Here is a 17,564-nt window from a genome sequence, read left to right on the forward strand (position 1 = left end):
CGGCACAAACAAGGGACTAAATTAATTTCGCCCCTATGCCACCACAATGTGGAACGCCCTACCAACAGTCATGCAAATCCCTTGACTCCTTCAAAACTGCTCTCAAAGGGCGCCTACGGACGGCTGCAATTCGAAACTGGCCCCCGTAAAATCCGAATCCACCCACCCCTTTTTCCCCTCACTGTATATGTTTTTTGCCCTTTTTACCTCTTCTATGATGATTTCCTGTTTTGGCTATATAGAAGTGTATATTTGTACGTCTCTAAATGTTATGATGAATTGAACATGGTGGACCCTATTGTAAACAATTAAGTGTAATGCTTATGCTATGGTGTCATCCACAGTTAACAGTCTTGTATTTAGTTGTGCTTGAAATGTACTGTAATTCAGTCCAAACTGTTAATAAATTCCTCAATCAATCAATCAATCAATCAAAAGTGGTTCGGTGTAGAGGGGAAAAGAGCCAAAGGTCAAGTTTATAATGTATTGACGATTTAAGTGGTTAAATGTCTGGAGAAAAAAAACACACATTTAACATGAGTCCAATTATGTAGTAGGGGTCCCTGCTTAATCTTCTCTCTCTCAGCTAAGGGGTCCTTGGCCCGGAAAACGTTGAAGACCCCTGTTTTAGAGACTCACTCAGATGATTTGAGTGATGATCCAAATCCAATGTAAACAATATTAGTGTTAATGGAGGTGAAGGTTGTATGTTCCTTTTATTTTCACTAGATGGCAACACTACACAACTGGAGCAATATCAAACTATAAATTGAAACTGATGATCTTTGTGGGGTTTTCTGACTGGGGAGACCCCAGTAGAGCTGGACAGTTGGACTCTGTTACTGAACTAACACCTTAAAAAACCCCTTTAAGTATAACCAGTTATAACCATTTCATATTTACAGACAGACAGACAGACAGACAGATATATCTAGATAAATACTATCTGCTACTTCTCTACTGAGTCAACGCTTACGTTGACGATAATGTCTCGTCATCATTGATGAGCAGCAGTATCTAGGCTTATCTCTTGTTGTTGATTATGTTGTTGTTGTTGTTGTTTTAAAAACATTAGGCCTACTTAAGAGTGTAAGGGGATTGATTTTCTACTACAGTCAGTCATACAGTAGAAAGTAGAAACATTACTGTCAAGGGAATTTATTGAACGACAGTCATACAGAATTAAAAAAATACCTGCTGACAGCACGCATCATTGACACGAATTGGACCATACACTGGTGGTAAGGACGCGCTGTGATCAAAATTGAATTGAATTGATTGGCGAGTAGTTGCTGTGGGCGTGGAAAAGGTAAGCATGATTGTCATTGACTGCTAGCATGTCATTGATTGCTAACATGAGCATCTCGTTTCCTCTAATCTTGTTATAATTTGCCTACAATCAAACAAAAAACGTTATATTTCCCAATCAACCGTGCACCAGCCAGGTTAGTGGCTTTACCCAAATCATTCTGGTGTCTAATGTGTGGTGTGTGTGTGTGTGTGTATCACAGTGTGTGTGTGTGTGTGTGTGTGAGAGAGAGAGCGAGAGAGAGAGAGAGAGTGTGTGTGTGTGTGTGTGTGTGTGTACGTACGTGTGCGTGTGTGCGTCAATTTAACAAAGGTGCAGAGGATCAGAAATCAGCAGAGAGAGAGCGACTGTATGCCAAATGTAAATGGACTCGAGCCCAGACTTTTTTTCTTCTTCCTGGAAATAAAAACGTCTGGGTTTTCGAGGCTAGATAATAGCGGCTGAGAATGATGAAAAGAGCATATCCCCTCAGGTCAAAAGGCAAGGTGCACGTTGGGATCCTGGCGACAGACAGGCCTGGGCCACATCCACGTGTCACAGCCGCCACCACCTCCAACACCATGAAGGGCTCGAACCTTTTTCAGGAGAAAACAACGTGGGTTCAGTGTGAGTTAACGACCTGCTTGAAATGGAGGCTGGTAAGTTTACTGATCACAATGATAGTTAGGTTTTTTTTACACAATGGATCAAGCACGCTGGGCCAGTCGGGCTACTAGGTTGTGTGATCTCAGAAAATAGCAGATCTGCAAACTGTGCACATGCAAGGCCTGACAATCATCAACATGTGAGTGAGATCTGGTATTTTCTGCATAACATAAAGCAAAGTAGCCTACACAGTTTATAGTCCACCATAATTGTGACCTCACATTACATCATCAGGGATCTCCCTGATGTATTGATCCCTGATGTCATCAATATTAAGCCCATAGATCCCTGATGTCATCAATATTGGCCAGCAACTCTACATCTGACCTCAAACCTCAAACCCTTAGATCTCCATATATGGAGCTGACCTGTTCTGACATTCCATATGTTGATCGTTCCCCATCCAGTCTTCCTCTTCGATGTCTCCCTAGCTTTTGACTAGTGATAACTCTCCATTTAAATTAGACGGGTCACAGTCACAGGCCTGCCCCAAAGTTATTAGTGCAGCTGCGCCCGGCAAAAACTAGAGTTCTCAACAGGCCGAAAATTAAGTGCGTGTTCCGATGTGTATGTGTCTCTCTCACACAGACACACACAGGTATAGACAATTAACTCATAAACTCAAAAAGTTAGGAAACGTAACTTTGGTCCATTATTTCTCCGCTTTAATAATACCAATTGGTATTGTATTTTACAGTCATGCAATCATATATGAATAGCAGCAAAATGGGTCAAAAATAATGTATGCCTTGCATCTAAATATGAAACTGTGCCTCACAAATTACAGTTAATAACCAAATGACGTTTTCTTTTAATTGTCACATTAACATTCCTGTTTTCTTTACCACTTCATGTAAGGTGGAATGTTCTCGTGTGAAGCTGGACTTAAAACAGCCCTGGTTTTGCCACATGAACCCAGATCCAGCCTATCAATCCTGCAGCGTAGCCCAGGACCACATCCCTGAGCATGTGGAGTTTGTCTACTCCCCAATGCCTGTTGGAACCCTGGTACTGGCTGAATCAAGCAGCTGGCCAAAGTATGTATGATATTGAGCGTTATTTAACTTATATATGTCCCAATTGTTCAGACCAGCTTAATTTTGATAATAAGCATAAGCCATTACAATAAAATGTTACAGTATATCTCTGCTGTTGGGCAGAAACCAGCTATCATAATCTCAAATGTTCATTTTCCAGGATTTTTTTTTTTAGCACACAGTTTGAGGGTCCAATGGAGTTAGCTGGTTTTGCCAGAAGAACCTTTTAATACTTTTCATTGGTTCACTATTTGTTTAACTAACACACAGGTAAAGGGTGTTCAATACATTAGAATAGAAAAATGGAGTTAGCTGGTTTCTGCCAGACAGCGACAATATGTTGATCGGGTATAGGGAGACCTGCTCACTGTTGAACATACAATTACATCCAGTACGTTTTTTTTAATGGCTATTCTAACCTATGATGATTGGTGCCCAATGCTCAATTGCAGAAAGTGAATAAAGATTGAGAAATGTCAGTCATTCGACTGTCAGAGTCAATACTAGCCCATTTAGACCTGAAGCTGATTCTATAAATGCTTTCTGAATCAGTAGTTCTCACACTTTCACATTTTTTCAAAAATAGCAGAGCTTGTATATCAGCTAACTTTGAATAGCCAACGCTGCATGCTTTCCCGGTTTTATTGGGGAATGAGGAGAGCAATATTGATACCACTGCCAGTTGTAACCAGGTACTCATTAATCAACATTATTATCTCACTAACATCTATTATATGTCAAATACATAAGTAGAAATACAGTCACTAGAAAAATGCCACCTACAGAAAATACTATATATTTGTCAATCTGGATCAGTATGTATGTATCAGTACATGCCCATGTTCCTGGCAGTCTAATGTCGCTCTCTGTGGAAACCTTACAGTGTGTCAAAAATTGTTACTCATGACACAAACAGCAGTTTAATCACACAAAATAAATCCTGGTGTGTAAGGAACTTGTCAATTGTCAATTGTCCAGGATTAAATAATTTCTTAAGTATAACCATGAAATATGTTCCTGCATACAGGTGGCCTGCCATTGTGAGCCCAGACCCAGACTCAGGACGATGTGTGACTTTGCGCAATGACGGCAGAGTGAAGACATACCATGTTGAGTTCCTAGGAAAACCTCACACCAGATGCTGGTCCTCATTTAGACAAGTGGAGCCTTACCACCCCTTCAACTTTAAGGTATTGTTAAAACTCTGTTATTGGTTGGCTTTATGTTTGTTTATACCTCAGATTCCGTTAATTTTTTCCATTGCTTGGTATTAACTGAAGTGAGATTTCCAGAAGATCTGGCATAATCATCGGCTATGTATGAAAGTTTGTGCAGCATCCACACAAAGTGGATGCGTACACTTTTTTCTGTGTTTCTCAACACTCAATGGCATCTCAAGGTCAATGCTTTGGGTATCCTCCTTTTAGGATCACCTAAGGGTAGTCTGGGTCATGTGAAGACGGAATTGGACGTGATTGAGAACAAGCTGATGTTCCCATTAAAAATATTGAAAACATGGTAAAAACAAGTTAAAACATTAAATATAAGCCATGCTGTCAGAAGCAGGCTTTAGTTCAATGAGGTGTACCTGAGAAAGGCACTAGTCAAGTGAGTGCCCACACAGAGTGATGCAAAGCCCGCTTTGGTGTGAGCATCCAATTTGCATACCGATAGGATTGGAATCGGTTATGATCCGTCCTCATTATTTATGTGAAAGTCTGTGTTAGCATTGAACGCAAGAGGTGTGCCTGACTAAGTGTGAACATAATGTGTTGGGAGTGAGAATGCTTTTCTCTGTACATCTGTTTTTTCCAGATTAGTTATTGTATATTTATTATTGTGGTTAAAACATTGAGAGCTTCTGCTCTGCTATCTGCAGAGCAGAAAGCCCTAAATGCATGCACAGCTGTCTGTCTGTCTGTCTGTCTGTCTGTCTGTCTGTCTGTCTGTCTGTCTCTCTTTCTCTCTCTTTCTCTCTCTCTCTCTCTCTCTCTTTTGGGGGGCTGGGTACCTCAAAATTACACCTAAAATAAAACACCCCCAATATTTTGCTGTAAAGCTGGCAACTGCATTAGTGCACTATTATTGGCTTTACTCTTTCGTTATTGCTCATCTCTCTTACTGTGATTTTACAGAGCACATTGTGAAATATTTTGCTGAAAAAACTGCATTAGTGCACTACTGGCTACTAGTGGCTGCATCCATTCAGCGACTAGTCTGTCTGCCTGCCTGCCTCTCTCTTTTGGGGGGGCTGGGTACCCCAAAATTACAGCAAAATTAAAACACCCCAATTTTTTCCGGCCGTGTGGCTTTGCCGCGCGACCGAAACGCACCGCGCAACCCAGGGGGGCCCTGAAACTTTGTCTAGCCCGGGGGCCCTTGAAAGGGTAAATCCAGCCCTGCCTCTGAGTGCGACTAGTCTTTGTTTGATGATCTCTGACTGGGACCAGAAGGAAAACAACTAGCATAAACACAGCAGTTTTTACAAAATCTCATTGCTTATACATCTTTCTTTGAGATTTACATCAGACAATAAAAAATCCGATCTTTTCTCCCTGATTCCGATCTCTTGAAAACCATGTGATCGGAGGCGATTTCTGATCACCCGATCCGATCGGGACAACCCTAGTATGGATTATTATGAGCTGTCTGGCATCCATACAGCAGTGCTCTCTCCACTGGGCCTACAGCGCATGGCTGATGTCATGCAAACAGTTGTCAGTGGCATCATCACCAACATCCAGGGAGACTGCGATCCCCAGAAGATTTTTTCTGAGAAATGTATTTGGCCATTCATCCATGGTGATTTGCACCAGCAAGGAATGGGTGCATTGAACCGAAGAGAAATTTTAATTTCACGTAAATATAACATACAAAATTCTTATCTGAGCTTGAATAGAATACCCAAACATTTTGCTATGAAATTGGAGTCACAACACCGAATGTAAGAACAGAAAAACATGTTATTTATAATCACATAATCGCTCTGCAGAGGAACGCACCTTCTCACGTCACGTTTTCTTTGCATATAGAAAAAAATAATTATTATTTCTAAATAATTGCGTGTGCGCGTGTGCGCGTGTGCGCGTGTGCGTGTGTGTGTGTGTGTGTGTGTGTGTGTGTGTGTGTGTGTGTGTGTGTGTGTGTGTGTGTGCGTGTGCGCGTGCGTGTGTGCGTGCGTGCGTGCGTGCGCGCGACCCCTGGTCTAAACTGTTGATGATCCTTCCTACTGGCCCACTGTGAAGGAGGTGCAGTTGGCCAAGGGATCAGCAAGGTCCTATGCTCTGGCGTTTGAGGAGGCTACCATGCTCGTTCACATGGACTGTAAGGACAGACTCCAGACGTGTCACTTCCTACCAGATGAATGTAAGTCCTTCAATAGCTTGTGATCTGTTCTATACACAACACAAGTAATGTAACTTTTTGAACGTGTGACACTCATCCATTTTTCATCAGTGATTGAGAAAGGTGATGTCATTAATACGCTGAAAATATGATAAACAAGTGAAAACATTAAATATAAGGCAGCCACACTTTCAGAAGTGGGATTGTGTCCAATCCAATAAGTGAGATGCTATAATATTCTCTTCATACATTTAGAAAAAATTGAGTTCTACAAGCTCACACCTCATCGCATTGGAGCTTGTACTGTTATTTCAGCAATTTAAAACAAAATTAAAGTATTTTATGTTTCTTGTTTACAGAGCCTAAAAGAGAAAGCAGAAATGCAATTTAGATTTGTGTTTCAATGCCAAAATCTATTAAATGTCAATTATTTTAACAGTTAATATCAGTTAATTGTCATGTGACAGCCCTAGTCATAATAACTGTATGTGTGCAGTGTTATCTGAAGATCAGACGCTGATGACAGAGATAGAACACCTGATGAAGCAGTTTAAGCGAGGGCCCTCCAGCCATGCATGCAGATGTGGGGTGAGTTTCCTCTGAGCCTGACCATATTCACATGGCCATTTTGCAGAATGGCCACCACCATGTGAATATGGTCAATCCACTCGACTGTTAGGTTACGAATCGTAACCTAACAGTAACTTACGATACAGCAAACATTGCTACGGACCCACATTGTGACTCTATGCCTCATTTATTTAGAAGTTTAGAGTTGTGTCTTATTTATATAATTGCGAAGGCATGAATATCAAAGATATAATAGTTATGTTGCAAAAAACGGCTCTGGTGGATTTCTACCCTTAATAACAATTCTTCAAAGTTGTCATTGCTGTACAGTATATAAATAATAATTTAACCAATGACCATAGAAAGGACCAAATGTGTTGACCTAGCCTGGAAAACAGACAAATCTGTCACAGGGGGGGAAAATCCCTGGGTAGATTGGTGTGGCACTCCTCAGTTTGAATTACATTTAGCTTACCCCTCGTGGGTGATCAATCAGAGCCCACTATTCAAAGTGAGACCTTTTTGCTGTGATGATGGAGTCTATTTGTAATCACTCCTTGGAAATACATCTTCCACGCCAACGTTCCCAACTAATATCTATGCAGTGAAGTCTGGCCATGCCAGGCTAATCTCTCTCTCTCTCTCTCTCTCTCTCATACAGTTAATTAACCTGACCTTTCAACTAAACTACATCATGCACTGAATGTCCTATAACTTAGATATGAGAATGTGTATAGACCATATTATGACATCGCCTTATACAGTGCACAGTACAATCCAATGTCTGGTCACAATGCAGGGGGCACAGCTGAAGAGTGATGGTGATAGCGACCTAGAGGAAGTTGGAGATATGATGAACGTTGAGAGCTTCATATTTGTGAGCTCACCAACCAAGCAGGGCCTCAAGCAGATGCTCAGCTCCCACTCTAAAGATGTCACGATCATTGACGGCGTCAGATTTGAGAGCTTTGAGGGGGAGAACCTGATGAATGTCAGCTCCTAGACTAGTGCAGGAAGAGGAAGCAGTACAGCTAACTGACGTCTGTCTGCAAATCATAGCATAAAGCTAATGTGATAGTATTTTTGTGAAAAGTATTTTGTTTTCTTGTCAGAATTAAAGTTCGTGTGACGGAACCCTAATAGTGTTTAGAGAAGTTGGAATGGTTCTTGTGGAAATATACCAGTGAAAGATTATAATATATAATATATATTTTGTTTTTGAAATAGTTATACCGTATGACTTATACATTACAATTATATAATTTACAAGAATATAATTTACAATTTTTTCATAGTTTGTCAGGTTCAAATTGTCACATTGACATTTAAATAAAATAAAATAAAATGCATGCTTTTTGCGTAATGTTCTCTCTTTTTTTAAAGGATAATGATGTTTGTGTTTGCGTCATGCTTTTAATTGTTGAGTAGCAAATCCTATTTAATCCAGCTGGGCCAAATTTGCAATCGGAGGAGAGTATTACAAATAGAACAGTTGCTTAATGACATGCATGCCACAGTCTTCATGTGTGTAGGCCATTAACAGAGTGATAAAATCCCTGGACTGTCTGTCCCACTCCAGCCCACTGTTGAGGTTAGCTCAGGACATGTCTGTGTATTTCTATTTGATTACACAGCTGCTACTGCTAGTATAGTATACCATTCACTGAGTAATGATGCTCATAGCACTTCCTGAGCGTTGGGGGCACGTAAATGTGCTTAAGCTTTGACCTGATTGTGTCAAAAGGGTCACAACTACTGTAGCTTTATAAAATGACCCTCATACTAATGTTAAAAGCCCACTTTGTTCAGCTATGGCCTTTTTTTTTTATCACGTGAACCCATCTAAATACAATGATTAGCTTCAATGACTTATTTTTTCATAATAGAACCTGAAGAGGACTTGTAACCAATTGCCATTTACATTTGAACAAAATTAAATAGGCCTGGAAAGCCCTGTTAGAGTGAAATGGAGAGAATCGACTAGTTAAGTGGTTCTCAAAGTGGGGTCCAAGGGCTCTCAGGGTTCTAAATTGACCCTTACATGTCAGATTTAAAAAGTTTGAACTGGACTAGTTAAAAAGCCTGTGTTGGTGTGGCCCCACCTGTTTGCCCAGTGGAACGTGGAAAATACCGGTAGGTCATTGTTTATACTGACTGTGTACAAACAAGATCTGACATGTCTGACTATCAATGTAGCCAATTAACAAGCTCCCGATTAGAATGTCAGTGGCATGATTAAAGCCAGAAGTTTGGAAAGCATTGACAGGGTAAATAGACTGATATAATGTATGCAAATCAGGTCATTATTATGCATGTGTTAGTTCAGCGCCTAAATGAAGTGCTTGTTTGGAGCATCCGAGATGTGTATGCAAGCATGAGTTCTATGACAACATATTACAGAAATAATAGTTACTTGAAAAATTAATTAGTTTTACACGGGGACCCATTTGGCTGGCAGCTATAGTATTTGCTTGGATGCAGAGACAGTTTGAATCAAATTATTTATTAACCTTTCAAGACCGAAGCGCACCAAGATACACAGGCCCCCTGAATAATTATATTTGTAGTAAAAGCAAAACACCCCATTGGAGAAGAGGGGATAATACGCACGCACGCACGCACGCACACACACACACACACACACACACAAACTTGCATCCTGTAATCAGGCCAGTTCCTGTTGTAGTAGAAGCTGTTTAGCAGATGTTGAATTAGTAATGACAGAAGTTGTAGATCGCCTATGCTGATTGTCATGTTACGTTCTTAAGTGGAACATGAATTATTCATCTGATATAGCCCATCGTTGCTGTTGCGCAGAAACCTTGTATGTCCAAGACCATTACTTGTCACGTTGTGAGCTTGTAGATGCTCTTTGTGCATGACACTGTCATAAGACAAAGTGTAAATTTCATTTATGAAAAAAAAATCACACCCGTGTGAACTGAGTGGTGTAAGGTCTTATATAGACTGATCAACTGTGGTCTGACGTAATGTCATCACACCCGTGTGAACTGGGTGACCGTAGCAACCATGCTCATTTTTTGGTACGAACAGGCAGACAGACAGACAGACAGACAGACAGACACGTAAACTAACAAAGCCAGTCGTAGGAGTGGTTTACACCACTCAATAAAAGGTGAAATATAGCCTGACAGCGACGTCATGTAATTAGATGGTGAAGTGAACACACTATTGACCACATGACGCATATCGTCTGGTGTGAACATTCTGCAAATAGATTTGGTATAGCGGGGAAAAGGAGCAGACCAAGTATAGATTCCTGCGGGATGCCTGTAAACTAAGTATATAGGGTTTAAGTGGTTAATCAGTTGGCTGTTCTTTAACCATTTTTGACAAAGACTGGTGAGGAGTTGAAACTGGTGGCACAGATCTCTCTGCTGGTTCTGAATGTTTGCACTGCAGTTTGGATCGATATAATGTAGGTGGTCAACATGTTATTTATTTTATTTTGTTGTATCATTGGTTACTTCTTGAACTAAATGTAGCCAAGTTAAATGTTTGTATATTCTACCAGAAGGGGGCAGTGTTATCCCCTCTCAGATGGCACTGAATCATCCTTTAAAAGGTATTATGAATCCCTGCACATCACTCAATACAAAAGAGTGGAGAGGGTACACTTGTTAAATGTATTTTGTATGATGTGTGAAAATATCTTTAGATTGGTAAGAAATCTGCAGAATATACCCAGCTTTAGGAGAAGCCATTACCGACAGCTTTGTGTCCTACCCGAATCGAGCCCGACCTTAATTATTAATACATGCGTCCGACCCGGGCCGACACAGACACCCCCCCCCCCCTTCATTTTTCTTTGAGGAAGGCACTTTAATTATTACACTGACTGTACAAGCATGTTATTGTTATAATGTACAGCTTGCCTTGCCTGACCGTTAAGTTTAGACATTATGCCACACTGTCTTGTAATGAAAGGGGAACATTTTATATCTACTACTACACTGATTTATAAATAGTATAACAGCGCATCACGCGCGCACAACACACACACACGACACACACACAAACACTTGTGCAGTCTTACCAGCATTGATGATTGATTTGACATTGGCATTTAATCCACACAGCGGGCAGTTTAGGCTACTTTGGGACTGTTGGTGCAAAGTTGCAAACTCTTAATAAAGTAGGCTATTCAATCAAACAATCAGCACTATTCAATATTATTGGTAGCCAATTTGCCGTGGTCCGCGGGCATGGATCGAGTTATTTACTCATACTCAACTGTTCACTGTTTAACCGCTATTAATCCAACCATCGCGGTTTACATGTTTTGATTGTTTTCATGGAGGAAGTGGATCGCATCCACCGTGGGTGAGTTTAACCTTAGGCTAATGCCGTCCTCCTCTCTTCAATGGTTCTTCCAGCTATGCCCCATATGTGACCTCAGTCCCTACGCTCATTCTGTAGTTCCTACAGAATTAGCGTATGGACTCAGGTCACATGGGCTACGTTCGCCGCTGTTGCTGCTTGCAACAACAAGCGTTGCTGCTGCTTTCAGTGCGTTGTCACGCTGCACCACGCATCCTGGTTAACCAGGAAATACACAGAGACAGACTAGTCGGATCGTTTTTATTATTATTTACACTTTATTTTCTATACATCAACAACATGGCTGGCCCGAACCGAATCCTGACCATCAATTATCCTAATGCGTCCGAGCGGGTTGCGGTCGGGTATCCCAGCTCTAATGTATAATATTGCTGTCCGGAGGAAACCTAATTTTTTAGGTTTTTGATTTTTTTTCTCCATAAATCAGTGCTATTGAACACCCTTACGTCTGTGTGTTGTGTGTTGAGAAACCTATGATCTGAATAGTCATTCTTATACAGTAGGATATTCTCTCATTGGACTTCTAGCTGCCAGTGAAAGTGGCGTCTATTCCGTACATCAAAATAATTAAAATAGCTGATCAGAAATAGCTGATCTACAAGATCACAGAGGTCCTCATTCACAAAGGAGAAATACGCCACAGTGTAACGGATGCGTGAACATGATGCGTATAGATATCGGAAAATCCGTCCGATCAAGCTACGGTTAAGTCCCGTGTTATTCAGGGAACCAGGTGTAATCACTTCATTTGTGCGGATCGGCGAGTGTATCCTTTCCGCATTTTTTCCAAGCGATTCGCCTGGTGTCGCCTGGTTTGATGGAACATCCACGACCATATAAGGCAACAGGAAATATCGAAATACGTCATCATAGACTGCACGGAGGATTCCCAAGTTTTAAATTCCGCGATGAGCTTGTAGAGCAGTTAATTTTGACAGGCGGGTCTCTGCACGGACAGATCTTCAAGCAAACAGCGCAAGTTATATGTATATAATTATAAACGAAACTTGCTTGGCACGCATTGTTAAATGTTAAATGTCAGAACGTTAATAAGTTAACTGATGTTACAGTTACTTTCACATAATGAGAAAGAAGTTAATTTGTACTGTTCACCACACGACCAAATGCTATATTAAAACTCGGCAATGATAAAAGGCCCTATTGATTAGTCTACTGCCCTGCCCTGTCGGATTTGGAAAGCAAATATATGGACATGCATGGACACGGGACATAATTATTTTCTTTCTTTTTTTTCTTGTGGGATTTGGACTAAAGGCTATATTTCATCCGATCCAACTACGTTGTATGTTTCCTCAGCTGCAGGTAAGAGTTGGCTATTCTGTGTAGCGTCCGCATGTGATCAATATACATTATTATAAATTAATACCACGACGCAAATGGAGGCAGATAGGTGCTTGCAGCAAAGGCATTTAGGCCTACGTGAAACTTGAATTGACTGAGTCTCTGTCAACATGCTGATCAGCGAGTTACAGTGGTAATAATAATCATCATCAACAGCCTTTCTTGTCTGTCTGTCCGTCATGTTTGTGAACAAGCACGAGTAGAGGTGAGCTGGCTTAGTCCGCGAGAGCCGCGAGAGCCGATCTACAAGCTCACAGCGCGTTGCACTGCAAGTAGAAGGCTGCCGAGTGAGCAGCCCCAATCGCGCATGCTAGAAATATCCTAATAAATAAATAAAAAGGTGTCCGTCTCGGGGGAAGTTTCTGTATGGGACTCTAGGCTAACTTGCCTCTAGAATGCATGCATATAGGCATACAAGTGATACTTGGCTTTTATATAGGCTATAACTTTTTTATGTGCTGACCAATGTTGGGGACACATGCCTACATATTTTATCTGAGGTTTGGGGACTTTTAATTGATTCAGCATGAAGACTAAAGCCTTCTTAATAAATCTACGCAAGCCGTACACGACCATGAGAGCTGGCGCAGCTTTTTGCGGAATTTCCGACCAACCAACGTCGGCGTCAAGTTCACGTTCAAGTTCATGAATTCCCATGTAATGTGGGAATCCACGTAAATGCCTGTCCGCTCACGCTCCGCTCACGACGTTACGTCACTTTATGAGCGTAAACGCCGTTGTGAATGAGGACCCTTAGGGCCCGATTATGCAGGTGCAATCAAATTACATATCATATTACAGTTTTTAAGAGGTGGAGGCGTGGGCAATGTCATATTACAATTATGGGCATGGTAAGAAGCGCTTTCGACCCCCCGTGGTGTGAGCAAAACGGCCTTGAATTAGTCATGGGAGTGTTTCAGGGAGTTTTAAGGCTTACCCAATCAACATGTCCGTACTATTCTCTTTACGAGTCAGCTGATGTCCTCATACGGAATGCGCCCTTTTCTGCAAGTGGTATTACATCTCTGCAGGCTGGCACCATAGACATGACATGACTTTGTCACATTTGGGTTAATTATTCCTATTGCACTGCATGCTGTCACCTTTATGCCTCAAAAGAACAGATCCACAAGCTGTCACAGCCATGATGTGCATAGCTTGTAGGCCTATGTCTCTATTTTGTTAAGTAACTTGCAGTGTTAATTGGAAAGTCATTACAGCGGCGCAGCCATATGCTAAGGGAGGGAGATATACGCACATCATCACTTCATTTGTTTCTGTTCTAAGCATGAAAAACAGCTGTAAAAATCTTTATTCTAGTTCATTTGATTCATAAATTAATAACTAAGCCTTTGAAATGGAACCTACCTATACCTTTCAGAACGGAATGGAACTGCGAGTAGATACGCAGCATTGGCTGGCAAATTGGCAATCCATGCGTAATGTTCCCAGAATCGTCTAACCCCCGAACATACAAGTTAGTTTGATATTGTTTAATTCGATAAAAATAGAACCATGTACCATACAGCGAATGAAAGCAAGATTCCTAAGGAATATGGGGATTTTTACATTTAAAAAAACGGTTGAGAAATGAGAGAACCATGAGTGTTTATAATATCAAATATTATAATAATAATATGAAAGACAAACAGGCTGTGAAGAGCTCACCATCCCGACAAGGAGGAAATATAGCCTATAGTGCATGCACGTATATGCACTGTTGCACACACGCTCTTTATTTGTTTCTATGAAAAACACCAGTAAAATAACGTTTATTTTATTTTATTTCATTCGAGTCACGACGAAGGAATCAGTTGAAATGCCATACGTGCGCCATGCGTATTGCTGCCGCCCCGATGTTATGGTCTTCGCTCGTAGCATTTTATTGAAGAAGAATTGAGTCGGGTGTGATACAGTGTATGAAAGCAAAATTCCCAAGGATTATGGAGATGTTTTAATTTTTTTAAAGGGTTGAGAAATGAGCAATATATGACCCTTTACAATCTCAACGTTTGAACAGAAAGCCGCTCCTCTGTTGCAACAGGAGACGAGCTGTTGCCATGTCTCATAGAAACAAGTAAATAGGTCTATAAACATACTCCCAAAAGAATCGCATATAACAGGGGTCTGCAACCTATTTTAAATGAAGTGCCATGTTTTTATTTTCTAGATAGTGAGTCTGCCATTATCAAGATTCATTTTAATGACACCACATTAAAATTTCCAGCATATTTTGATTGTCCACAAATATAAAGTTCTTCCTTCTTTTTACATATTTTCTTGCACATTGTTACAATGATCATTATAAATATATATCCCCCTGCAGTCAGAGTTCATAGTTTTAATGAATGAATGTGATTCATTGTGAGCTGGTAGATCTGCTATTTTCAAAAGTAATCTTTGAAAAAAGTGACAATTGTGGAATATTTTTGAAACATTGTATTGAAACATTTAAAAACACAAATCTGTCATGGGGGTCACTGGCTTAGTTGGGCAAATGCATTCATCTGGGGGTCCTTGACATGGGAATGTCGCTGTGTGAGGATCACTGTTTTAAACAACATTTGGAGAAAAGCCCAAATAAGCACTTTAGAAACAAGAAAAGCAACCACAACTACCAATATTTACAAGCAACTTTACAGAAAAAGAAGCCGCTTATAATAAACAGCAAACAGACATGGCAACACTCCAGCAGTGAGCCGCTCCACTCCAGAGCCACATCAAGTGTAAAATCAAACAGTGCTTTTTGCATTTAAGAGGTGGTCAGACCCAGGTGGAATCGGTATGCGCTGAGTGTTTTTAGGTCAAGGGGCTTAATAGCAAATAGTGCAAAGTGAAAATAATTAACATATGGACACTCCCCCAATGCTAAAATATTCAGGAACGTGGTATTCCATATGAGTGAGCGTTCACCACGGCTTCCATAATACGAAAAGGCGCAGAGCGAGGCCAAAATCTGTATTACCGCATGGGTTTTTTGACCCTCTTAATCGGGCTCTTAGAGTGTTGTGAGCTTGTAGATGTAGTGGTTAAACTGCTCCTAATTTGGTGGGGACATCCTGGACTTCACTGTGAGAACTGGAGAGGAAGTGGCCTACTTGAGACAAGAGACGGTAGGTCAGATCCAAGTCTCCCGTAAGGGTTTTGGTATGACAGAGGGCATCTATTGCCCCTGTAGACTGGGGATAAGCCTCACTGCAGCAGGGCACCCTACACACTGCTTTTGTTTCCACTGAGCCAATTAGAGAGTGAGATAGCATCTGTTCTGAAGGGAGGACAATGGCTTTCTCAAAATGTGTGTCTGTACGTGAGTTGTGCAGGCACACACACACACACGCACGCGCGTGCGTGCGTGCGCGTGAAAATACAGACACTTACTTGTCTGTATTTATATCAGTATTTATGTATGTGGAATAATATTTTAAATAAGAATTGACAATGGAGACTGAGAAACAAGAACCACTTCTGTCTAGCAAGGATGGCAGATGGCATATGGCTTCATCTGCTCTGATTCAGCCGAATACACACACACACACACACACACACACACACACACACACACACACACACACACACACACACACACACAGAGCAACTGAGTAAAGGAGCATATCGTCGCTGTCAGGCAGAAACCTTGTATCTCCAGACAATATATCAACTTTCTTGAACATTTAATAAATGTAAGCATTACTTTGTTGTCATACTAAAGTGTCACACAAAAGTAGCAAAATTAGCAGAGCTACAAGCTCACAACACGTCACTTTGCGGCATGTGAGCTCGTAGATCTGCTATTTTAGCTGTAAAATCTGCTATTTTAGCTGTAAAGTAGTGAAAGAGAGTGTTGCTACGTCTGTCTCTGGTTATTGAAGTATTGAACCAATGAAAAGTATTAAGAGCTTGTTAGCCTTGGTATCCAGGCTTTTATTTTTGTTCGCTACGGCTAAAAAAAAAAGCATGCTGGCTGGGCCAGGCTAAGAGCTGGTGACTAAATAAAAACTACATTGGATCTATTGTTGATTTCGTCGTTTGTTGGCTACCTTTTTTCACTGGGGCAAATCGAATAAAAATGAAATAAAAACTAAGCTATGACAACTAAAACTATGACTAAATATATTATCAATTATTTCAACAAATAAAAACTAAAATGTTGGTACTAGTGGACAAGAGAACTAAAATAGAAGTAATGTTTGGTTGTAGTTTGGTTGCACTCTGAAAATAGCCGATCTACAAACTCACAACAGCTTGCTACAATTTTATTTTTTATCCTTTATTTACCCAGGGAAGTAGCTGAGCACAGGTGCTCATTTTCAGCAACGCCCTGCACATAGAAACACACATGCACACACACACACACACACACACACACACACACACACACATTAAAACCTTTGGCTCCATTGGAACACAGGTCCCCCCCCCCCCCCCCCCCCCCCCATGATCCGTAAAGTTACAGTTCTGGCTGGACATACGAGGTTTCCACCAGACATGCTGCGACGATATACAAATTCGAGCAGCACTTCCAGGATTCCTACTTGCAGACACAGGCAGCAGCGGCTGTAATTAAAAAGTCACTGCTGTTGAGTGGCAGTCTCACATATGCCCCGTCACACTGTTTGTGTGAAACTTTTTGGACAGGCAGTGAGTTGCACTGCGGCTGATGGTCTCGGCTGGCTGTACACTCCGTCTCTCCGTGGGACCTGAAGGTCATGTCCCCCTACCTGCTGTTGTCTTAAGAGCTGGGAACACTTTGATGACTCCTCCTTTCAAGAAGAGGAGGAAGGAGAGGTGTGTGTGTGTGTGTGTGTGTGTGTGTGTGTGTGTGTGTGTGTGTGTGTGTGTGTGTGTGTGTGTGTGTGTGTGTGTGTGTGTGTGTGTGTGTGTGTGTGTGTGTGTGTGTGTGTGTGTGTGTGTGTGTGTGTGTGTGTGTGTGTGTG

General features: G+C 41.2%; 1 protein-coding gene across 2 annotated transcripts; it reads left to right on the forward strand.

The window, feature by feature from the left end:
- The first annotated feature begins 1,339 nt into the window (after positions 1-1,339).
- On the forward strand, positions 1,340-8,259 carry LOC306924804 (zinc finger CW-type PWWP domain protein 2 homolog). 2 transcript variants are annotated; one of them, XM_079503455.1, is made up of 7 exons: positions 1,340-1,445; positions 1,782-1,947; positions 2,813-2,991; positions 4,019-4,181; positions 6,237-6,357; positions 6,833-6,924; positions 7,706-8,259. In XM_079503455.1, the coding sequence occupies exons 2-7, from the start codon at positions 1,870-1,872 to the stop codon at positions 7,907-7,909; spliced, it is 837 nt and encodes a 278-aa protein (XP_079359581.1). In that variant the 5' UTR covers positions 1,340-1,445; positions 1,782-1,869; the 3' UTR covers positions 7,910-8,259. The 2 variants fall into 2 exon arrangements, with proteins under 2 accessions (XP_079359581.1, XP_079359580.1); XM_079503454.1 differs by lacking the exon at positions 1,340-1,445 and having other exon boundaries at positions 1,640-1,947.
- Positions 8,260-17,564: the final 9,305 nt, after the last annotated feature.

This window comes from Electrona antarctica (genome assembly GCF_951216825.1).
Source record: "Electrona antarctica genome assembly, chromosome: 6".
Lineage (NCBI taxonomy): Eukaryota > Metazoa > Chordata > Actinopteri > Myctophiformes > Myctophidae > Electrona > Electrona antarctica.

What these genes read in the sequence shown, in the direction of transcription:
- LOC306924804 (XM_079503454.1), top strand. Translation starts at nt 1,756, where the DNA reads ATGATGAAAAGAGCATATCCCCTCAGGTCAAAAGGCAAGGTGCACGTT. An exon ending in GAATCAAGCAGCTGGCCAAA is followed by an intron (nt 2,992 to 4,018) that starts GTATGTATGATA and finishes TCCTGCATACAG; the next exon opens with GTGGCCTGCCATTGTGAGCC. An exon ending in TCACTTCCTACCAGATGAAT is followed by an intron (nt 6,358 to 6,832) that starts GTAAGTCCTTCA and finishes GTATGTGTGCAG; the next exon opens with TGTTATCTGAAGATCAGACG.